Source organism: Giraffa tippelskirchi, chromosome X (assembly GCF_054371585.1).
Source record: "Giraffa tippelskirchi isolate mGirTip1 chromosome X, T2T-mGirTip1v1.2.pri, whole genome shotgun sequence".
Classification (NCBI taxonomy): domain Eukaryota; kingdom Metazoa; phylum Chordata; class Mammalia; order Artiodactyla; family Giraffidae; genus Giraffa; species Giraffa tippelskirchi.
The window spans coordinates 110,427,258-110,451,892 of NC_137289.1; the positions used below are offsets into that span (position 1 = coordinate 110,427,258).

The 24,635-nt window shown below is 44.9% G+C and overlaps 1 protein-coding gene across 2 annotated transcripts; it reads left to right on the top strand.

Annotated features, from left to right (window-relative positions):
* Positions 1 to 1,110: 1,110 nt before the first annotated feature.
* Positions 1,111 to 23,519, top strand: CXHXorf38 (chromosome X CXorf38 homolog). 2 transcript variants are annotated; one of them, XR_014075637.1, is made up of 7 exons: positions 1,111 to 1,388; positions 1,556 to 1,690; positions 7,870 to 7,989; positions 9,761 to 9,910; positions 11,032 to 11,237; positions 20,235 to 20,397; positions 20,847 to 21,104. XR_014075637.1 is itself a non-coding variant. In XM_081564490.1 (7 exons), the coding sequence occupies exons 1-6, from the start codon at positions 1,173 to 1,175 to the stop codon at positions 20,394 to 20,396; spliced, it is 957 nt and encodes a 318-aa protein (XP_081420616.1). In that variant the 5' UTR covers positions 1,111 to 1,172; the 3' UTR covers position 20,397; positions 20,847 to 23,519. The 2 variants fall into 2 exon arrangements, 1 of the variants encoding a protein (XP_081420616.1); XM_081564490.1 differs by having other exon boundaries at positions 11,032 to 11,205; positions 20,847 to 23,519.
* The last annotated feature ends 1,116 nt before the right edge of the window (positions 23,520 to 24,635 follow it).

Sequence of the window (24,635 nt, forward strand, 5' to 3'; positions counted from 1 at the left end):
GTCATTTAGAGTTGACAAGCCATTGCCTTCTGACCTTTACAGCATTGATTTGGAACTTAGCTTACCCTATGCAAGGAGCTCCAGCTATCATATAACCAAAATCATCATCATCTAAGAACAATGCTTCAGAACCATAGTGGAAGAAGTCCTCATCCCACTCAGGAGGATGCAGCCCTCCAGAATCCAGGTGATGTGGTGTCCTGTTTGCCTCTGCTAGGTGGCCCGATGGCGGAAGTTTTTGAGCTTTGTGTCACCTTGGCACACAGGCACATATCAAGTGCGCGGTCCAGACAGCCAGCAGTCAAGTTTAACTAATGTCCAGATATGCTACAGTAAATCTGCGGGTTTAGGATCCAGTTAAGTAAACTTTCTAGAACTGTATAATGCAAGGAATATATGTAGTCCAAGACCCTGATGCTGGGAAAGATTGAGGGCAGGAGGAGAAGGGGACGACAGAGGATGAGATGGTTGGATGCCATCATCGACTCGATGGACATGGGTTTGGGTGGACTCCGGGAGTTGGTGATGGACAGGGAAGCCTGGCGTGCTGCGGTTCATGTGGTCGCAAAGAGTCGGACACGACTGAGGGACTGAACTGAAGAACTGCCCCTTGAGCACCGTCTAGAAAGTGAAAGTGAAGTCTCAGTCGAGCCCGACTCTTTGCAACCCCATGGACTGTAGCCCACCAGACTCCTCCGTCCATGGGATTTTTCAGGCAAGAGTACTGGAGTGGGTTGCCATTTCCTTCTCCAGGGGATCTTCCCAACCCAGGGATCGAACCAGGTCTCCCACATTGCAGGCAGACACTTTACCGTCTGAGCCACCAGGGAAGCCCGAGCACCGTCTACACCTTTACAGTACGAGAACTGGACCACTCAAGGAGAGGGAGCTAAATCGGGCCTGGTGAGGTTTCAGTTTGGGGGAACAGAAAAAAGGGAGACAGTTTAAAGTAGAGGCTTTCTGGGCAAGCTGCAAAGAACTTAACGTGTCTGCTGTCTTATAAGACCTGGGTGGGGCCGACTTGCCCCGGAAACTAGAACACCCAGCCACGGGAAGGGGACGGGGCCACGCCGAAGGCTCCTCTGTTGCCTCCGGCGCTCCCAGGCTTCTGCGCCTGCGCGGGGCACTCCGCCCCGCCCCTCACCCAGTGGCCGCGCCGGCCCGGTCTGGACATGGTGCTCTCTGAGCTGGCCGTGCGCCTCAACTGCGCCGAGTACAAGAACTGGGTGAAGGCGGGCCACTGTCTGTTGCTGCTGCGGGGCTGTTTGCAGGGCTTCGTCGGCCGCGAGGTGCTCGCCTTCCACAGCAGCCTGCTCGCCGCCGCCCCCGGCCTGGGTCCCCGCGCCGCCTGCAGCAGCGGCTCGCGGTGCAGCCCTCGCGCCCGCCAGGTGAGCACCTGGCCCCTGGTCTTGACCGTCGCCCCTCACCCCGTCCCCTTCCCCGGGCCCAGTATCTCGTGCCCTCCCCGGAGCCGAACCGACCGCGTTACCCGAGGCTCTGAAGCCCAGGTGCCGCCCCTCCCTCCCGGGCCCCTCCTCACCGCCGCCCCCTGTAGTTTCAGCCTCAGTGTCAGGTGTGCGCAGAGTGGAAACGGGAGATTTTGAAACATCACACCAACAGAAATGGAGACGTCCACTGGGGAAACTGCCGGCCGGCCCTCTGGCCGGTCGACGCCTGGGAGGTGGCCAAGGTAAGCACCTGCGGTCGGGAGGGTAGGAGGAGTTGGCCTACCAGGTAGGCGTTACCTGGAGCCCGGGGCTTCTGTCTGGTGTCTGTGGAAGCTGAAGCCTCACAAGCGAATGCAGAGAGAGATTGGGCTTTTGATCTAGTGTCTAGGTGGTTCAGGGCTGTTATATCGGACCCAGCGCAGCTTGGTGAAGTAGATTTCAACAGGTGTGGCTGGGGCAAGGTGTGGAGCGAGCACCCTGGGCACCGGCACAGAGAGAAGAGCAGGCGAGGCGTTTATGAGAGTAGGCTTCCTGAATTGCTCGTTTTGTCTGTAGGGTGCCATGACAATGGCGGAATAAGGCAAAGAAAGTTAGGGCAAAGATAGAAAGGACCGTAAGTGCTCAGCTAAGGCATAAAACTGGGGAGGCAGGGTGGGGTAGGCAGCCAGATAGAAAGGGGGGGTGGTTATTAGGCCTGTTTTCAGGTCTTGGCGCTGTGACTCACTAGCTGGGCAGATGGAGGAATTTTTTTGACTTTTTGCTGTTTGCCAGAAGCCCAGTAGGGGGTGGGAGGGGCCTGTTGAAGTCACCTCCGAACCTGCATTCACCTTTGGAGATGCCTGGGAAGCATGAGTCGGAAGCCCCGCTCAGCTGCTGCGGTGCAGCCCTGTGCCAGCCTCTGTTCCCTAACCTCAAAAATGAGGAAATTGGATTATATTGGTGACCCCCAGACTTTTGGCTATCACGGAGCTGTCACTACACCCTCTTCCTCTCTCTCTCTCTCTTTTTTTTTTTTGTTACTGCTATAGAATTGCCAGCTTCTACTTTTACCTAGAGAAGAAGACTTAAAGCTCTACCCTTTACTGGTGTAGAGGGATGGTCCCTCAGCTGCTGCTTTCATGCCCTCAGAATCCACTTGAAGCCCATGCCACTTGTTTCTGCCACTCTTTCCCCTCATCAATGCTGTCACCTGCAGATCTAGTCCAACCGCATATTCTCAGTTCCCTTTCCAACCCCATCTTCTCAATTTCTGGACTCCCCACTTGAGCATCCTCTGATTTCATCCACCTCAGCCTCCCACTTGCAGGCTCACATCTGGGGCCGTGTCAGCACAGGGAGCTGTGGTGTCCAGCAGCCTCCTTACTCTTGGCACACTTGTTAACATCTCCTGCCCCAAGCTTAGCCCCTTGTCCCTATACAATGTTCACAGCTCTGAGGTTTCCCCTCTTTCCCAGTCCCCAGCAGCCTTGGCCCTCCCCACGTCCTTTGTCTCCTTGGCTAGCTCAGATTCCATGGTCCATCATTCTGTTTAGTCCTTTGCAGTTTTTTCCGCCTTTATTCGCCTTTCTCTACACTGGCCAGGCCCCAACTCCAGCCTTCCTGACAGCATCATCTACTTCAGCTCCGAGGAAGCTGATCAGTTTCACTTTCAGTTCTTAATCACCAGTCGCCCCCCCACCACAACCCCCTACCCTCTGGCTCTGTCTCTCCATAGGCTTCTGTTTCTGGAGATGACCGTTACTGCCTCTCCCTCCACGAGTGCCTGTTCCCCCACCCTCAATCCCAGCCTCTCCCTCCACGAGTGCCTGTTCCCCCACCCTCAATCCCAGCTGCTAATCTTGCTCTTGCTTTCTGGAGTTCAAGGATAGCCCCACATATGTGCTTCCTCGTCTTTTTACCAGACTTACCAACCTACCTCCATGTGCACCATCTTCTTCCTTCTGCTACAAAGGAGGAAGGGCCTCTCTCCTCTTACCGCCTTGTCCCTCCACTTGAGTGTTGGACCTTATCCCCTCCCACCTACCTAAGGACTTTGAGTCTCCAGTTATCTATTCTTCTGACCTGCCAGCTTACTGCCATCACTGTACAAATAGTCTTAGTATTGCCTTGGTTTATTCAGTTTTTTAAAAGAAAAGAGATTAAATATATGCCTTAGCAGTGCCATTCCTAGGTACATACCCAATGAAATTGAAACATACAGCTGCCCAAAAACCTGTGCACAGATATTCACAGAAGTAGTACTATACACACTAGCCAAGAGGTTGAAACAACACAAATGTCCATCAACTAATGAATGGGTAAGTGAAATGTGGTCTGTCCAGATAGTGGAATATTATTTAGCCATAAAAAGAAATTAAGTATTTGTAACATAAAGATACTAATGGGGGGAATGAAGTACCGATACATGCTATATCATTTCTTGAACCTTGAAAACATTATGCTAAATGGAAGCAGCCAGTCATATAGTGTATGATTCCATTTATAGGCAATGTCCAGAATAGGCAAATCTATAGAGGCAGACAGTAGATTAGTGTTGCCAGGGCCTGGAGGAGAAGAGGGGGCAATAGTTAATGGGTAGAGGGTTTCTTTTGGGGGGATGATGAAAATGTCCTAAAATTGACTGTGGCAACGGTTGCACAACTTTGAATATACTAAAAACCAGTGAACTGTAAATGCTTAATTTTTTTTTTAATGAGGTGTAGTTAGTTTCAAGCATACAACATAATGATTTGATATATGCTTTGTGAAATGGTTGTCATGATAAGTCTAGTTAACATCCATTACCAATCTTTTTTTCCTTCTGATGCAAACTTTTAAGACCTACTCTCTTAGCAACTTTCAAATAGTACATCCCCAGGACTTACTTATTTTTAGACTGGAAGTTGGTAACTTTTGCTTCACCCATTTTGCCGCCTCCTCCATCCTCCCCCACCTCTGGCAACCACCAGTCTCTTCTCTGCATCTATGAGCTCGGGTTTGGGGGTTTATTTTAGGTTCCACATATAAGTGAGATCGTATGGTATTTGTCTTTCTGTGACATTTCACTTAGCATAATGCCCTCACAGTCCATCCATGTCATTGCAAAGAGCTGTATACTTTTAAATGGGTGAATTATATAGTATATGAATTACCTCTTAGTAAAGCTGGTTTTTTGAAAAAAAAATTGAATAAACACTTGGAAAATAAACTGTAGAAAGAAATGAAAGCTCCCCTTATCCATTCCCTCCTGCTGTCTCCCCACTTCTCTAACTGCCTCCCATATGTATTCCCAGTAGAACTTCTCAAAAAGTGTGTTATGCCTAATTCTCTTTTCCTCCAGTCCCATTGACTCTTCAACCCACTACCCCCTGGTTTCCGCCACCCCTGCCCCTCCACTGCACCTGTCTTGTCAGGGGCACACGTGACCTTCAGTTCTCCAGCCTCATCCTTCCTACCTCTCAGACATTCAGCACTGCCACACTGCCAGCCACTCCTCTTCTTGAAACAGTCACGGCCTTGAGACATCTTCCTCTCCGGATAGCCTCCTGTCCCCCCAACTCCTCCTCAGGCTCCTTCTGAATGTCGGTTGGCCTTCCTTGGGCCTCTTCTGCCCCCCGCTTCTCCTCCCGTGGTGGATATTGCTCAGGCCCATGGAGTGAGATATTAAATACTACATTTCTGCCGACAGAACAGCTCTGAGCTCTCTTCTGTGCTCCAGAGGCCTGTCTCTGCTACGTGACACTTTCACTTCCTCACTTCCTGGGCACTTTGTCTTCTCAGGCTGGACTCTTCATCTCCCCCTCCCAGCCTGTCCCCAGGCCCCACCACCAACCACCTACAATCATTCTTGCTTCATCTCTTCCCCCCTCTCCCCCTCTTATTTGTACTTGCAGATTATTTTTGGAATCCTCCTCACCCTCTCTAGGTCACAGCTCTCAACCCCTTCTCCTGCCAGCCTCCCACCTGGCTGCCTCTGCTGCTCTGCTCACCCTTGATGGAGGATGTACAGTCTTCATGTGGGAATTAGATCACTTTCTTCCCTTGCCCAAAATCCTTGGATGGCTTCCTGATGTCCTTAGAATAAACTCCAGACTCCATGTCAAGGCCAGTAAGGCCCAGCATGTTCTGGCCCCTGTTTATTTCTCCAACCTCTTCACCTACTAGAGACAGAAGGGGGTCCGTGCATGCATGCTAAATCATGTCTGACTCTTTGCGACCCCGTGGACTGTAGCCCACCAGGCTCCTCTGTCCATGGGATTCTCCAGGCAAGAATATTGGAGTGGGTTGCCATGCTCTCCTCCGGGGGATCTTCCCAACCCAGGGATCGAACCCGGATCTCTTATGTCTCCTGCATTGGCAAGCAGGTTCTTTAGCAGTGTGCCACCTGGGATGCCCTTCAGGAGTGGGTAGTGAGAGGCAGTCAGGTGTGTTTCTCGCCCTGTGCCTGTCACATTTGGAAGGCAGCAGTGGTCGATGCCATTTTAAGAAACAGATGTCAGCAGCAAGGAGGCAGTGGAGCCTCCTCATTGGCTTCTGGTTCCGAAGAACGGAAGAAGTACTAGAATAAAACCTTCGTGTGGACAGACAGGTTTATTTTGGTGAGAAAATGCCAGCCTGGACATACCTTGTAAGGGGCAAGAGAAACTGCCTGGTTTTGAGTCAACTAAGGCCCCTCTCACTTTGGATGGCCCTCTCAGCCACGTTTCTTTTCTTCCTTTATTTCTTCTCCATTTCATCATTTCTTCAAATTAATTGGCCTGTGATACATTAGTTAAGTTTTTGGTTAACATTTGCAGCATCCATAATCAACTTCTTTCAGTGGGTTGGGACATAGCAGTGTCTGTTAAGATAGAGACAGTGACGGAGGCTTCCCTGGTGGCTAAGACAGTCAAGAATCCGCCTGCAGTGCAGGAGATGTGGGAGACGCGGGTTCGATCCCTGGGTTGGAAAGATACCCTGGAGAATTCCATGGACAGAGGAGCCTAGAGGGCTATAGTCCGTTACAGTCCAGGGGGTCCCAGAGTCGGACACAACTGAGCAACTAACACTTTCACTTTCATGTAGTGTATAGTATACAAATTCTCAGTCGTGTGAGGCCAGGGTGTGTCATTCAACCACTATCAGGAACAGGGCCCTGACTCTCCTTGCGGGGCGTTGGCCCCTGCCACGTGCCTTTTTCAAAACAGCACTACAAGCAGCACCGTAGGAAGTGGCTGGTTGCCTGCCTACAGAAACGTGTTTGTAGTCAAGGGAGCAGGTCTCTTTATTTAGAGTTCTTTTTGCGAGTCATTTTTCATATGTCATCTCTTTTAGTCCCTTAGCAGGAATGTACTCTTGAGCTTCGTGGCTTGGTAAAGTTGGTGCATTCAGACATAAATTTGGAAATATTTCAGGAAAGAAATATACCCAAGCCTTGTTAAAACACCATTTTGGGAGTCCACATCATAAAATCCTACCAAAGGCAAGATCATGCTAGGATGAGGCTGTTCTGTTGTATCTAGTATCTCACACCCTGGGACTCCATCTGTAATGCCTGTGTAGGTTCTGCTCACCTTGCACCATCAGCATCATAATTGCCAACATTTGTGGCCTGTGTATTCTCATGTGCCAGGCACCATGCAAGTGCCTTACCCGCATTGACTCATTAAATTCTCGAAACATCCTTCAAGGTAGATGAGGACAGTTATCCCCCATTTACTGATGAGGGATCTGAGGATATAACTAGCCCAAGGTCACGCAGTTGACAGGTGGCAGAAGAGGGTTTTGCAGCCCAGCTCTGTCGCATTCCAAAGCCCAAACTCTTTCACATTCTACCACCATACTGAACTTTCACTTTGGAGCAACTATTAGTTTTAAATCATCTTAACAACTCAGCCACTGAAACTTAAGGGGGAAAAAGGGTGCTTTCTACCCCTTTCTTTCTTTGCGTGCTCAGCCCTGTCTGACTCTTTGCACCCCCCTGTGGACTGTAGCCCTCCAGGCTCCTCTGTCCATGGGATTCTCCAGGCAAGAATACTGGAGTGGATTGCCATTTCCTCCTCCAGGGGAATCTTCCCAACCCAGGGATCGACCCCCAGTCTCCTGCCTTGCAGGCAGATTCTTTTACCACTGAGCTACCGTGGAAGCCTGCTTCCTACCCCTGCCTCCTGCTTATATGCCATTAAGAAAGGACAGGTAGATCAGGTGTAGAAGTGTCTCTACTAGCAGGTGGACAGATAAAGCAGCTCTTCAGTTACTGCCCTAGGCTGAGGCTTGGCTGCCACACTGTTTCCCGACTTGCATTTTGGACTCACGAGACTCTAATTTAACTTCAGCAAGAGAGTTTCAGTTGTCCTTGGGGGAACAGGCAGATAACATTTTTTTGTCCCACTAGCCCCGTGTAGATAGATGTCTCTTTGGCTTGGAGGAGACTCATGAGCCTCTTGGGCCTCCCCTGCTGCAGGCCTTCATGCCCCGAGGACTGGCAGACAAAACAGGACCCGAGGAATGTGATGCAGTTGCTCTTCTGAATCTCATCAACTCCTGCGATCACTTCGTGGTTGATCGAAGAAAAGTCACAGAGGTAAGAGCCCTCAGATTGCCAAGCAGATGTTGCCAAGCAGGAACCACACCCTGTGTTGCTAAAGCAGCCACGTGGGTGGAGCTCACAGTCTTTTCCCCAGACAGTGGTGCACAGAGGAGTTAGACTTAGGTCCACCGTTGGCATCGCTGAGCAGGTGAGCAGCGCTCACGTCACATGTACCTGCTGTGATGTCCGGAACCCCCGTGTGAAAGCAGGCAGGGGACTGACCCTCCAGCTCTCCCTGATTGAACTTTCCCAAGTTGTTAAACAACAACTTGCTGTTGTACTGTGTGTCGCTAAACCGGCAAACCTCAAATTTCTCCCCCCTGTTCTGTCATAAACTGAGGCAAAGTAATTTTCCATATTAAAAAAACAAATACAGAGCAACGCATCATTCTCTCCATTGGATGCCAGCATTTGAGTCCTGCCCTTCTCAATCTCATTGGCTAACAGTTGCAACACCAAGTTGAAAGTCAAAGTGTTAGTCATTCAGTTGTGTCTGACTCTTTGCGACCCTATGGACTGTAGCCCTCCAGGCTCCTCTGTTCATGGAATTTCCCAGGCAATACTGAAATGGGTAGCCATTACCTTCTCCAGGGGATCTTCCCGACCCAGGGATTGAACCTGGGTCTCCCAAATTGCAGGCAGGTTCTTTACCACCTGAGCTACCAGGGAAGCATAAACAGTTGCAAGACCAAGTTACCTTGACCTAAAGAAAACATAAACGTTAGTGGATAAACTGTCAGAACAGATCACTGTGCTTGTCAGACATCCTCTGGGAGATTTCAGCTGTCTCTGTTTCACCAGAGGACAGCTCTGGTGCATTTGTTACTCTGAGGATCATTAAAAAGTGTATATGGCACACGCAGATTATTTATAATAAGTGCAGAAATGCATGTATATTTTGCTAGCATGCCAGCAGCCAAAGAGACTGAGAGTCCTTTACCATCAGCAAAGACAAAAACTATCACAATACAAAACTGACCCCTTTGATAGCTTTTGATCAAGAATGTGGAAGACTGGGCAGGAATTATATATTAATATTAAAAGATTTTTGCATTGTCTGCTTCAGCCTTTGGGTATTCTCAGAGCCAGTAGCCAATACTCTTGCTCTTTGGCAGGTTTTTAAAAAAAATATGTATTTATTTTTGGCTCTGCTGGGTTTTCGTTGCTGTGTGGACTTTTCTCTAGTTGCAGCAAGCAGGGGCTCCTCTCTAGTTACAGTGTGCGGGCTTTTCATTGTGGTGGCCTCTCGTTGTGGAGCGTGGGCTCTAGGGCTTCAGTAGCTATGGTGCATGGGCTCAGTTGTTGCAGCTCGTGGGATCCAGAATGCAGGGTCAGTAGTTGTAGGGCATGGGCAACTGAGCCCATGCCCATCCCCATGGAGGCATGTGGGATCTTCCCAGACCAGGGATGGAACCAGTGTCCCCTGCATTGCAAGGCTGATTCTTAACCACAGAACCACTACGGAAACCCTGGCAGGTGTTTTTAAGTTCGGGCATTTGGAGGATTGTGTAAGAGAGATTCACCCAAGAGTTCAAGGACTCAAGACAGTTGTACGCTTGTTTATGTTTCTTACCTTGATTAATTTAGTCTTCAAATGGCAGGGGGTTGAGTAAGCCGTGGCAACACCTGCAGGCCACACACTTGTGGATTTTAGAATGAACAAGGCCTTTCTGTGATTTTTCTCTGGAGCTCCAAAATCTCAATGTACCCCACTGTTGGATTTTGAAGATTTTTCTCTCTCTCTTTTTTTTTTGTCTTTCTGTAGGTGATTAAGTGTCGTAACGAGATCATGCATTCTTCAGAGATGAAAGTATCTTCTGTATGGCTACAAGATTTTCAGATGAAGATCCAAAATTTTCTAAATGAATTCAAGAATATCCCAGAGATTGTGGCGGTATATTCCCAAATAGAACAGGTAAAAATTACATTTAGCAGTTCTGGCATAAAGAACTAAGGGGAGGTAAAAGAAGCCACAGTCACTTATTTATTTATTTTTCTTAATATATATATATTTTATTGAAGTATAGTTGACATACAATGTTTCAGGTGCACAACAAGGTGATTCAGTTATACATATACACGTATATTATTTTTGAAATTATTTTCCCTTTTAGGTTATTACAAGATATTGACTATGGTTCCCTGTACTATACAGTAAACCTTTGTTACTTGTTGCATATCTATTTTTTAAATTAGAAATCTAGCATTCTATTCATACTAAGTCAAACAAGTGGAATCAAAATGTCATAAATTTTTTAGTTAGGCAAAAATTCATAAGTTTTCTTAAAATATATATATTATATATATTATTTATATGTATGTATACCAAAGCTTGAGAAAGAACATCAAAAAAAAAGACATGGAGAAATTGGAAAATATAAACTAAATGAAATTGGAGTACTTAATATGAAATAGAAAAAGTGAAACAAGCTAGATAAAAGATCATCATATAGTACAGTTCACAGTCACTTATTTAGAACTTAAAGCTTATTAGATTTAAACAAAATTTTAGAATGGTTTACATTCTCCCTGTTTAGGGAGCACCATGTTGACATGAAGTCAGAATTGTGATTCATCTGAGCAGCTTTTCTGTGGTCCCGGGATGGTATTAGAATGGATCCAGTCAACAATGTTTAATTATAAATTCTTCCCTGGTAGGTCAGCTGGTAAAGCATCCGCCTGCAATGCAGGAGACCCTGATTCGATTCCTAGGTCAGGAAAATCCCCTGGAGAAGGGATAGGCTACCCACTCCAGTATTCTTGGGCTTCCCTGGTGGCTCAGACGGTAAAGAATCCTGCAATGCAGGAGACCTGGGTTCGATTCCTGGGTTGGGAAGATCCCCTGGAGAAGAGAATGGCTACCCATGCCAGTGTTCTTGCCTGGAGAATTCCATAGACTGTATAGTCCATGGGGTCGCAAAGAGTTCGACATGACTGAGCGACTTTCACTTTTACTTTTATGTAACCCAGTGGAATATCTTTTTTTTTGGAATATATTTTCCATTCAGTTCACCTATTTATTTGGTAACCCAACAGCTGTTGACATCTGACTGGGCTGTTTACATCCCTGAGGAAGATCAGCCAGATGGGTGTGACAAAGGAGTTTACCTGAGTGAGAGCCAAGTAAACGAGATAGAAATGGAATTACTAAAGGAAAAACTTCAAGAGCTCTATCTTCAAGTAAAAGAACAAGAGGTGTTGCCTGAAGAGGTAAAAAAAAAACCAACAACAAACCACTCTGTGTGAGTAAACAAAGCAAAGAAAGGCCCCAGGGAGGGAGAGTAGCTCATTTTAACTTGTCACTGGGTTATGTTTCTGATTGAAAAGTCAAGTAATTTCCAGACGTGAATATTCTTTTGGCATAAAATACTGCTACCCTTAAATATTTTCACTTGATCAGCAAACATTTGGGTGCCTAGTATGTGCCACTGAGTGGAAAACCACAGGAAGAGTGACCACGGAATCCTGAGCCTCAGGCTCTGGGGAGTCTCTGCAGGTCAAGATGGAGAGAAGGGGTTGCAGAACCAGCTTTGCTGAGAGATGCTGTTTCACCGGGTTGTGGTGGTGGTGGTGGTTCAGTCGCTCAGTCGTGTCCGACTGCGGCCCCATGGACTGCAGCACCCCATGGACTGCACCCAGGCCTCCCTGTCCATCACTGGGACTAAGAATCAAATCAGAGTTTGGAAAATTGGCAAGAGCAGAAGGGCGTTCTTGGAAGAAGAAACAGCACTTGCCAAGGCATGAAAGACTAGCCTGGGCCAGACAGTGATGAGGCGAGTGTAGAAAAGAGGTGTGGTCAAGTGTGAGGGTGGTCTGGCAAGTCAAAGCCACATTTTGAAAGGTTTTCTGTGTTGCAGTAAGAGGTTTGGACCTTATTCCCCCAAAGCAGTTGGCAGCCAACAGAGGTTTTAAAGCAAGAGAGAGTAAATAAAATAGATTAGATAATGGCTTTTGCAAAGTGAAGTCTTAGGGCAATCAGAGGTTGAAGACAAGCCAGGAGGCTCTTGCAGTTGTGTGAGGATGAGAGAAAAAGGACATAAGCTAGAGGTGTGCAGGAGGCAGTGAGCCAAGTTCTGGAGGCACTGCCGGGCAAAGCTGGTAGCTTGTAGTTGCCGGTGAGATTTCTTGGACCCAGCAGGAGGTGGCAAAGGTTAAAGGATCAACAAGGCTTCTAGCTCTGGACACTGCAGGCTAATGACGGTCTCAAGTACAGGAGCTAGGAATCTCCTTTGTTACAGGCAAGGTATTAAAAAAAATTAACAATAATAGAATTATATTGTTGTAATGTTTAGAAATATCCTGCTGGATTAGAATTCCAGATTCCCAGGAGATCTTGGACAGGTCATCTCATCTGTCCATTCCACCTTGTCCAAGGAAAGTAGTTTTGCTGATTACCTCATTAAACACAGCGTGTTTTATGTATTTTTTTAATAGGCTGATTTTGAACTTTCCTTTTTTTAGACTTGTTTATTTTGTGTTGGAATATAGCCAACTAACAATGTTACGATAGTTTCAGGTGAACAGCAAAGGGACTCAGCCATACATACACATGTATCTGTTTTCCCCCACGTGCTTTCCAGGTGGCTCTAGTGGTAAAGAACCCGCCTGCCAATGCGGGAGACAGAGACGCAGGTTCAATCCCTGGGTCAGGAAGATCCCCTAGAGAAGTGCATGGCAACTCACTCCAGTATTCTTGCCTGGAAAATCTCATGGACAGAGGAGCCTGGCAGGCTACATTCAGTGGGGTCACAAAGAATCGGATGTGACTAAAGTGACAGCACCCACGCATTGTCCCCCAAACTTCCCTCCCATCCAGGCTGTCGTATAAAACACAGCATGTTTTAATACAAAGTGTGTACTTCCTTTTTGAGGCCATGCTCCGTACTGGTCCATGTGCCTTTGTTAAGTCGTCTGACCTTGACCCAGGTGTTTCACTCAGCTTGATAGGCTCCTTTGGCACAGGGACTGGATACCACTGGTTTGGGGGCACACTCAAACCGTGGCACACAATAGGTATTTAAGATGATGAATAAGACTGTTAAATCTATTTTCTAAATCCGTCTGTTTCATCTGGCTTTATTTGAAAATGCCATTAGAACAAACCCCCAAAGTCGGCCAACAGAAGAAAACCAGGGGCTCAGGCTCATGGACCCCAAGTCACCAGAAATTCTGTCTTCTTCCTTGAGGGAGCTGCAGTTCTTTTCCTGTTTGTGTAACAAAGAGCAAAATGCGTCAGTAGCAACACACTGAAACCAGGAGTCTGCCAGTTGAGAGTGGAAAGGGACCCTGGCAATTCGCTGCTTTACAGCAACCCTGAGGAGCAAGCACTGCTGGGTGAGAGGCCTCAGGGCTGAGGCATGAGGGCTGGCCCAGGGGTCTCCCCACTCTGACCCTGAGCCTGCCTTCCCACGTGTCATGCAGTGGTTATCCTGTCTCCTGTCGTGTCATCAAGGAGCTAGCAATTGGAAATTTTGACCCCTCATTATCTCCATTTCACAGAGAGGAAATTGGGGTTAATTGACTTGTCCTCTGGGTCCCAAAGTCTCTAGATAGGGGTGATAAATTCTCATTTTTCATGCTTTCTGTTCAGTAGAGCGTGGCATTTCTTTTGATATTTCAATTGATCAGAATGTACGTTTGGCTTGATTGGCACGTTGTCTCAGAAGCTGCAGGTTGTCTATCCACGATGCGTGAAACAGACCTCTTTTGAAATTTTAGCACCATGTATGATTATTCACGTTCTTTCGGGTTAGTCTCCAAAGTCAGGATTTGATAAACCAAATTTCAGTGACTGTAAAACACTATGAATTGCACGACACATCACTAAATCAGTTACTTTCAAAGAAAAAAAATGCTGCTCATTTACTGTAAGATACATGGTGGGCTTCCCAGGTGGCGCTAGTGGTAAAGAACCCACCTGCCAATGCAGGAGACTAAGAGGCATGGATTTGATCCCTGGGTCAGGAAGACCCCTGGAGGAGGACATGGCAACCCACTCCAGTATTCTTGCCTAGAGAACCCCATGGACAGAGGAGCCCAGAGGGCTATAGTCCACAGGATTGCGAAGAGTTGGACACGACTGAAGCAACTTAGCACGCAAGCACGTGCTATGAATGGTAAAGTACAATCTCATTTGAGATGTTAAAATATGAGAAAACGTGCAGTAAGGAATCAAGAAATACAGTGGTTGTATCATGAGCATGGGACTTTTTTGGTGAATGTTTCTGGTGTTCATTAAAGCTGCAGGGCTAGGGTGGTTTGCCTCAGAGCCAAATGGGAGCAGCAGGTGCCACCCAAGAGCCCTTCACACACACTTGCTTTGTTAGGATCTCGGGGGTTCAAAGTTCAACGAAAGAATGTCGAGCACCATAAGTGGCTAACCAACATGTAAAGAACTTGCACATCCTTTTTTTTTTAAATTGGAGGATAATTGCTTTGCAGTGTTGTGTTAGTTCCTGCTGTGCAGTGAAGTGAATCAGCTCTATGTGTATATATATATGCTGTCCCTCTTGAGCCTCCCTCCCACCCCAACTCTCCTTCCCACCCCTCTGGGTTATCACAGAGCACCAAGCTGAGCTCCCTGTGCTATATAGCAGCTTCCCACTAGCCATCTGTTTTACACACGGTAGTGTATATATGTCAGTCCTACTCTCCTAATTCATCACACCCTCCCCTTACCCCTCTGTGTCCACATGTCTGTTCTTTAAAATCATTACTGATTTTTTAATACCCTGGTGGGGGAGCCACTTTCATAGGGAAGCCTGGGGAGAAAGGACAGCGACAGAACGCAGTCGAGGCAGGCGGGGAAAGGATGTAATTGACACTCCATTCGTTAAAGTCCAGATTTAGTTAATGAGTGAGTGCTGACTGTGTGCAAGGCACAGTTCTAGAAGCTTGGCGTGCATCAGTGAACAAAACAAAGGTCCCCTTGGGGGAGACAGATGGTAAACGGTCCATCTGTAATAAGTAACGATGAGGCATTTAGAAAGAGAAGTACTGTGTGGAGCAGAGTGTGGGGATCAGGAGTGGCCGAATGGGGACAGGTGGCTGTGACAGGTGGCACATCTGGAGGAGGAGCATTCAGGCCGAGGGCAGGGCGATATGAGCAGCGTAGGCGGAGTGTGGTAGGAGCGGATAGAAGGGAAGCCTTGTGAGCCATTGGGTGGACCCAGGCTCTTCCTCCTGAGATGGCAGCAATGCTGCAGAACAATAAAAGGAGCACACTGGCCACCATGTAGAGGATGCGGGGCCGGGGACCAAAGATGGAACTAGGGAGATGTTAGGAGGCTGCCACAGTTACCTGGTCAGAGAGGTGGTAGTTTGGGCCAGGGTGGAAGGGTGCAGAGTAGAGGTGATGAGAAGAGGGGGGCACACATGGCTTGTGAGAGAAGGAAAGGCGTCAAAGACAAGTGCAAGGGTTTTGGCTTAAGTGCTGAGAGTATAGATGTACTTACTAACCATCTTTTGCCTAGAATAGTACCTACCAGGCATATAGTAGACTCAGAATTGTTGTTCAGTCACACAGTCATGTCTGACTCTTTGTGACCCCATGAACTGCAGCATGCCAGGCTTCCCTGTCTTTCACTATCTCCTGGAGTTTGCTCAGATTCATGTCCATTAAGTCGGTGATGCCATCCAACCATCTCATCCTCTGTCGCCACCTTCTCCTTCTGCCCTCATTCTTTCCTAGCATCAGGGTCCTCTCCGATGAGTCAGCTCTTCACATCAGGTGGCCAAAGTATTGGACTTTCAGCTTCCACATCAGTCCTTCTAATGAATATTCAGAATTGATTTCCTTTAGGATTGACTGGTTTGATCTCCTTGCAGTTCAAGGGACTTTCAAGAGTGTTCTCCAGGACAATTCACAAGCATCAATTCTTCGGCATTGAGCCTTCTTTATGGTCCATCTCTCACTTTCGTACATGACTGCTGGAAAAACCATAACTTTGACTATATGGATCTTCGTTGGCAAAGTGGTATCTCCACTTTTTAATAACACTGTCTAGGTTTGTCATAGCTTTTCTTCCAAGGAGCAAGCATCTTTTAATTTCATGACTACAGTCACTGTCCGCAGTAATTTTGGAGTCCAAGAAAATACGATCTGTCACTGCTTCCACTTTTTCCCCTTCTATTTGCCATGAAGTGATGGGACTGGATCCATGATCTTAGTTTTTTCAATGTTGAGTTTTAAGCCAGCTTTTTCACTCTCTTCTTTCACACTCATCAAGAGTCTCTTTAGTTCCTCTTCGCTTTCTGCCATTACAGTGGCATCATCTACATATCTGAGGTTGTTGATAATTCTTCTTGGCAGTCTTCATTCCAGCTTCTGAGTCATCCAATTAACTCTCAGGATCCTATTGTTAAATGTCAGAAGGAAGGAATGTACCAGATGTAGTGCTATGTGCTTTTAGTAGATTATATCTAACCCTTGCAAGAATCCTGGTTGGCATATGTATGGTCATCCTATATTTGCATATATGGAAATAAGCTCAGAGAGGTCAAGTCTTGCCCAAAGTCACACAGCTAGTTAAGTGACAGATCTGGGCTTCAATACCCAAGTCTGTCCAACTGCATTCCATAACTTTTCTAGTACTTAGTTTTTCCATCTTTACTTCCTCTTCCCACTTAACATATAAAGGTGCACAAGACTTCTCCATTCTTAATAATTAAAAAAAACTCCTTTTGACTCTTTATCCTCCCCCCAAGCTAAAATAGTCATCTCTGTTAAGCACATTTCAAGAGCAGAGAGGGTCAGGAGGTGACAGCACAAAGGATCATAGCTCTCAAGACATCAAACGAGAAGGTCTCTAGGGAGGGAGGACCCCAGTCCATCTTAGTGCAAAGACCAGGCCAGCATGGTCTCAGGCATCTGATGGGAATGCAGTAATTGGAAGGATCCTGGGCTGCACCTAGAATGCCTGGCACAGGCAATAAGCGCTAACAGTGCAGTACCCACAGTGACTAATGTCCACTGTGAATAATATCATTGATAAAAGCTTCATTGCACATCTTTATGGTTTCCAAATTTATTATTTAAGGGGCTTCCCTGGTGGCTCACTTGGTAAAGAATCCTCAGTGTGGGAGATGTGCCTGCAATGTGGGAGACCCCGATTCAATTCCTGAGTCAGGAAGATGCCCTGGAGGAGGGCATGTCAACCCATTCCAGTATTCTTCCGTGGAGAATTCCCAAGGACAGAGGAACCTGGCCAGATGCAGTCCATGGGGTCGCAAAGAGTCAGACATGACTGAGCGACTAAGCACAGCACACATCTTTCAGGTGGGGCTTCCCAGGCGGCTCAGTGGTCAAGAATCCACCTGCCAAGCAGGAGAGGCGAGTTTGATCCCTGGGTCAGAAAGATCTGCTGGAGGAGGAAATGGCAACCCACTCCAGTATTCTTGCCTGGGAAATCCCATGGACGGAGGAGCCTGGTGGGCTACAGTGCATAGGGTCACGAAGAGTTGGACACAACTTAGCGACTAAACAACAACAACAGTCTTTCAGGGGCTGTAGGCTTGTTTCTAGCCATGTAATAAACAGTTCCAGCTGGGACTTCCTGGTGGTTCAGTGGTTAAGACTCTGCATTTCCACCGCAGGGGCTCGAGTTCGTTCCCTAGTCAGGGAACTGAGATCACATATGCATGGCCAAAAAATAAAAATAAATTGGGGAAAAAAAAAAAAACCAACCCAGCTCCAGCTGAAGGGAACATCCCCATCTACTTAGTAACCTACCTGAAGACCTCAGCTTTGCTCCCTGTTCATCCTGGCCACAAGTCCCTGCCAGTCTTCCCCTCCCTCCCATCTCTGGGAGCCATTGTTTTGCATCTGACTGTCTCATTCTCTCACTTCACAATAACCTGGTGCCTGCTTGGGTTCTCCTCTAGATGTCCGGCACCAGAATCAATTGTGTACATCTCTAAAATTTAAGAACCACCACTCTGCTAGGAGTAGGGTACTCCATCACTTTTTGATCATCTTGACCTAGTTTGGAATTGGAGGTCCCTTATTTAAAAAAAAAATTCACCACACCCCAAAAGGTTAATAACTTTCCTCTTTGCAATAAGCACAGTGACCAGTTGAGGGTATCCTGGGATAAGCTGAGTGAAAACATGTCTGTGGTACTATTCTGAGAGTACATACTTTTATTAAGTTTAAATGTCAGGAAGTATGTTACTGATGGGAGTTTAAATTGCTGTAACCTCTAGAGATGACAGTTTTGGCAAAATCTATTAACATTAAAACAGAAAACTCTATTAATTAAAACTCCATTCTGCTTCTAAAAGCAGATCCTACAAATAACCTGTCACTTTATGCAAAATGACACATGTCCCAGGTTAGTTACTACAGCAGCATTTCTCTTAGCAGAAGGCTTGAAATAATATGTTCAAATATGAAACATCTATAACTAAAAAACTATTCAGCCATTAAAAAAAAATGAGGCCACTCTTTATATTCTGATACAGAAAAAAAAATTAGTTGAATAATGTCTAATATGCTGCCATTTGTGTTTTTGTAAAATGTGTATGTGCCCATTATATCTCAATAAAACTGGAATTTTAAAAATGTGTGCACATATATATACATGTGTTTACATGTAAATGCATGGAGTATCTCTGGAAGAGATAACAAGAAACTTCACTGTGGTCACCTCTAAAAGGAGCTGAGTGACTGGGGAAAGGATATGAAAGAGAACCAACTTTTTACCATGTACCCTGTGTTCATTTTGAATTTTGTACCAGTGTATTTACTACTAGTGAATAAGTATGTATATTTTATACTGAATAGTAATAAATGTACATATGTAGACATTTTTAATAGTCATACATGTGTACAAAATTCAAAATGAAAGAGCTCTATATGTGTGAGTGTATACACTTAAATGTGTTTGTGTATACATTTGTGTATGTGTGTACATACATATATGTGTATGTATGTGCATCTCTTGCATTGACAGGTGGATTCTTTACCACTGAGGCACCAGGGAAGCCCTTGTATGTATGTGTGTATATATATTTAATTATAATAAATGGATACAAAATTCAAAATGAAAGGGCTTCATTTTATTTTTTTATGTACATATATATATTTATGTATATATGTATATGTGTACATATGTACACATGTATATGTATATATGTATATAAACACACACACATATAGGTATATACCTATTCAGGAAGTTTTACAGCAAAAAAAAAATCTTTAAAAAGTTTTTTCTAGGGGACTTCCTATATTTATATGACATCATCTCATATAGATGCCCAAAAAAGGAAAAAAGATGTTTTTTACCTTGTGGTAAGAACACTTAAGATTTACTCCCTTACCCATTCCCACCTCTGGTAACTGCAAATCTGATCTCTTTTCATAAGAATTTATTTTTTTGTTTTTGTTTTAGATTCCACATATAAGTGAGATCATGGAGTATTTGTCTCTCTCTGATAGACTTATTTAACTTATCATAATGCCCTCCAGGTCCATCCGTGTTGTCTCAAATGATAGGATTTCCATCTTTTTATGGCCAAGTAATATTCCATTGTGTATATGTACCACATCTTCTTTATCCATTCGTAAGTTTATGGACACTCACGTTGCTTCCTTGTCTTAGCTATTGTGAATTATGCTGCTATTAACATGTAGATGTAGATATCTCTTCAGCATGATGTTTTCATTTTCTTCAGATACATTCCCAGAGGTCAAATTTCTGAATCGTATAGTAGTTCCTTTTTAAATTTTTTGAAGATCCTCCATACTGTTTTCCAAGGTGGCTGTGCCAGTTTACATTTCTGCCAACAGTGCTCATGCATCCCTTTTGTCCACACCTTTACCAGCATCTGTTATCTCTTTTTGAGGATGACCATTCTAACAGATGTGAGGTGATACTTCATTGTGGTTTTAACTTGCATTTCACTGATGATTAATGCTGTTAAGCACCTTTTCATGTACCTGTTGGCCATTTGTATGTTTTCTTTGGGAAAATGCCTGTTCTGGTCCTTTGTCCATTTTTAACTTGGGTAGTTTTTGTGCTATTGAATCATATGAGTTCTTTATATATTTTGGATATTAACCCCTAAAAGCAGAAATTTTTAAGGATACAAGCAAACACTCCCTTGTGTGGTCCCCAAACCAGCTATTGGTAGACACAGGAGCAGGACTCAGTCTTGGAGCTAGTAAGTTTTTCATCTGAATTTCAAGTCTGCTATAAAATTAGCTAAGCTATGCATTGTATGGTTTCTTCTTACAGATCTTAAACCAACTGGAAGTGGTGAAAGAATTTCTAAGAAACAATGAGGATCTTAGAAATGGTCTGGTAGAAGATATGCAGAAGCTAGACAGCCTCCGTCAACAGCATCTAAAACCAGATTCAAAGGAACCTGGGGTACAGACACCTGAAGGGAAGGCCTGAGGTGAGTTTAAGCATATGATGTTTAAATAAGGACTGAATGGCCTCATCTCTTTGATGTCTGTTCTCTTAGGTAAGGCCATAGCACACACAGTCTCATCTGAAGTTTCACTGTGTCCTTATTATTTGAAAGAAAGAACACAGAGCTTTGTGCTCTTTCTAATTGATGGATCTCACATCTGTGAACTAATTCAAAATAAACTCCCTGCCAGCTTTGTTTAGTCAAGTATACCTGAAGTCATTCGGCTAATCTGACATGAATCAACTTTATGACAGTCAAGAAGCGCTTCAGTCCTAAAATGATAGCAGTGATGCAGTGATGCCTTGCTCTTAACTGTGACATTAATAATGGCAACTTGTTACTTTTCATAAGAAAAACTCATTAAAGTAATGGTATTCAGTGTTTTACTTTTTTCCCTCATGAAGAAAATTAAATGTTCTCTTCTATTTTAGGTTGACCTTCCACAAAGATCAGGCGTGTTCTGTGAAAGTCACCCGGGCTTCCATCTCAGGCATCCTTTTCTGGACAAAAGGAAAAACTCTCCAGAGCACTCAAACAAAAAGGGATTTGTGTTGTCTTTTCCTGGACTTCCCTTTGACTCTTCGGGAGTATCTTTTTTTTTTTTTTTTTTTTTTAACATTCCCAAGCTTGGTGTTGTTATCTGTACCAACCAAAAAATATTAGGTACTCTTGTACCAAACTTGCTATCATCCAGGGTTTTTTTTGTTGTGGTTTGTTTTTCAGCTTTTGTTTTTCATTTTGTGTTGCTGTTTAAAAGGTGACATTCTTTTCTGGTCCTAAAACTCTAACTGCTTCAACAGTAACTAGGCTTGTGTTCGGCCAGGCCTGTTGTGAAGGGCCACACCGAGTTCTCTGCCCACTGGCACACACACCCTTGCCTCAAAGTCTCAATCATGAGGATGCCCATGGGTGGGCTGTGATGTATTGATGTTGAGATATAAATCCTTCCTTCTTGCCAGCGTTTCCAGTTAGTACAGAACTGTGAGTACCCGTTTCTGGTAGCCTGAGATGGTAAGACAGAGAGCTGGGCTGAGAACACAGTAACTTGACTGACAGCATAGGGGCAGGGCCCAGGCTGGTATCACAGCTCTTTCTGTTCAGTTATTTCAAGTGATGAGCACAGTGTATGGTCTGTGCATGCTTGATGAATATTCCTTAACTGAAGGGTCAGCTGATAGTGTAGAGGTATTCGTAGATGTCAATATTCGTTACATTGTTAACCAAGCCTGGTCCTTTGTTATGAGATTTAAGAAGGAAATTTGAACATTCTTATGGAAGTTCAAAGACATCATTTTCTTTCAGCAACTTCACAAATTCACTCTGTTCCTCTTACCTCAAAAGTCATCCACTTTCAGCTTTGTCCTATTTGTTTCTTGAACTGCAAACCCCTGTCCTGTTGTGTGCAGTGGTCTGTGGGATCAGCTTTACCTTCCCCCACGTCTGCTCATCTCCAAAGCCAGTGGGCTTCCCTTGTAGCTCAGCTGGTAAAGAATCTGCCTGCAATGCAGGAGACCCCAGTTTGATTCCTGAGTTGGGAAGATCCCCTGGAGAAGGGATAGGCTACCCACTCGAGTATTCTTGGGCTTCCCTAGTAGCTCAGATAGTAAAGAATCTGCCTGCAATGCAGGAGACCTGGGTTTGATCCCTGGGTTGGGAAGATCCCCTGGAGGAGGAAATGGCAACCCACTCCAGTATTCTTGCCTGGAGAATCCCCATGGAAAGAGGAGCCTGGTGGGCTACAGTCTATGGGGTCGCAAAGAGTTGGACATGACTGAGTGACTAAGCACAAAAGCACAGCGGTACTGAGCTAGGCAGTGTTGCCCCTGGATCTTCAGGGACAGACTTGCCCCATTCCCCACTGCCTGGATAAAGTGCTTCCAGTCCGAGTCCAAGTGAAGCCCTGCTCCTTGGCTTACTCAGCTGCCCATCAAGGCTGTGATTTTTAGGGAATGGGGGTGGGGGATATATTTGGTGTATTTTTACATTAAAATGCATCGAATGTAATTGTGTAAAACCTGGATGAATGCACATATGCCTGTAACTTCCTGCTTTCATCTTTCATGCTACTATTTGGTCTTTAATCTTGCTTTTTCTTTCTCCCTTCATTTCATGGAATACCTTTAGAAGACTTCAGTAGTACAGTTGTAATTTTCTTTCATCTTGCAACACTCCCCCCCCAACCAAACTAAGAAACTTCATGAAATGTTTCCTAGTTTCTAGATATAAAGTAACAAAACTTGGGATCAGATCAAATCTTCATTCACTAACCAATTTAAGATCTGATTGCTCACCTTAGGAACTTTGGGTTATGAATACTTTCATTTCATTCCTCATGTATCTATTTAGTTTTTCCTTATCTACCAAACAAACATTTATCAAGTGTCAGCCACATGCCAGACACTGAAGTAGATGCAAAAGTGAAGATTTGTACAGTATGGACAATGGTACGTGAGCTCTCATCTTACTGGATTTATTGTCTGATAAATTAAATGAATTCAGGGAATTTCCTGGTGGTCCAGTGGTTAGGACTCAGTACTTTCACTGCATGAGCCCCAGGTTCAATCTGTGGTGTGGGGGACTAAGATTCCGTGACCCACGAGGTGTGGCCAGCATTTAATTTAAGAAGACATGCCCAGAGGGGGCTTTAAAGCAAACAGTGTATGTGCAGGGACATCAACCTCCTGGATCTCTGTACGAGGGCACAGAGCATACACAGAAGGGTGTTCACAGCAGCCTTGGCAGGTGGCCATGGAAAAAGGACTGGTTAAATAATCACAGCACATCCATGTTGCTGAGAATTATACGACTGTTAAAAAAGGAGGTAAGGCTACCATGCTGTGATAGGAAGTGATGTCTAAGACATACAGATAGAAAAGCAGATTGTATAACAATGCATAGCATGCTATAAAACTATGGCACTTTCAGATAACAGAGATCAGGAAAGTTGTGTGCTTTTCCCAAGCTTTTTTCCCAGGTCGCCTCTGCGAAAAGAATTGGGGTCGAATTTGGCTTTTCTGTCCTTGGCACACTCCCACATGAAATTTGAACAACAACGTGCACTCCTGTATTTTGAAATTTTTTCATTAAAATTTTGTATTTCAAAATAATAGACATAAACTCAAGCTGCAAGACCTGTGCGTCACATTTGCTGGAATACATTGTGGTCTACATTATTGTGGGTGTCAGCTCCCCATCCAGGAGCATTTGTGAGTTGTCAGGGTCAGGAGAAGCCCTGGAAGTGGTTTTCTTCCCACACAGCGCTGTTTCATCTCCAGATGCCTTGTTTTGGTCCGGCAATGCGATGTGCACCTGGCCTCTCCCTGGTACATGGTATAAGGTTCGTAGTTTTGAAAGAATTAAAGGAGCAAAATGGTTGTAGCATTCAAGTTGCAAGGATAAGGCAGTTCTTTGGATTTTATCTTGGGCTTTGCCAGTAAAGTCAGAGGACCTCAAGAGAAAGACATTATATATTAAACTCAGTACAAAACCACAATTCTGGGAAATAACCGAAGTGTGTCAGTAACAAAAACTTCTGGAAAAAGAGCTCTGCCAATTTGGAAAATGTTATTGCTTCATAAAGCAGTGGTAGAGACCTATAGACAGTTTAAATTGTCAAGGCCAGAAAGGATTATGTTTGAGAGTTTGGGGGGATTATGAAATGATTATTACCCTAATGATTTGAAGGGTGCATTTTTATTAAAGTATTAATCACTTGCATGGCTGTAAACACTACTATCCTAGACAACAAAGGGTTGGAGCTCTGAGCTGGGAGGGCCTACTACAAATTAGATCCTGTAAGTGAAACCTTGCATTAGAATGGAGGCGTTGCAATCCTTGGGATTTTTTTTCTCTAACCATTTTGGCTTCTAAATTATAAATGTAGAGTGACAGGAAATTATCAGCAGGGATTACCCCCTTTCCCCTTACCAGGTTAATTAGTTACCTGCTCTCATATGTCTTCAACAGACAGTGGCCCTTGACTGAAATGCAATACTCAAATTACAAAATCTATTTTGTAAAACAAATCTAGAAATATATTAATTTCTACTCAAGTAAGAGTGAAGGGGGAAAATCCTTTAAAGTTTCAATAAAAATCTTGATACCAAGGTTATGATTCATTTCAGAACTTTTAGAGCTGCTTTTTATTATTGTATGTCTGAACTATCTGAAATATTAGAAGCTACCATGTCTTCCAGAGACTTCTTTCCTGCTTCTCAAAA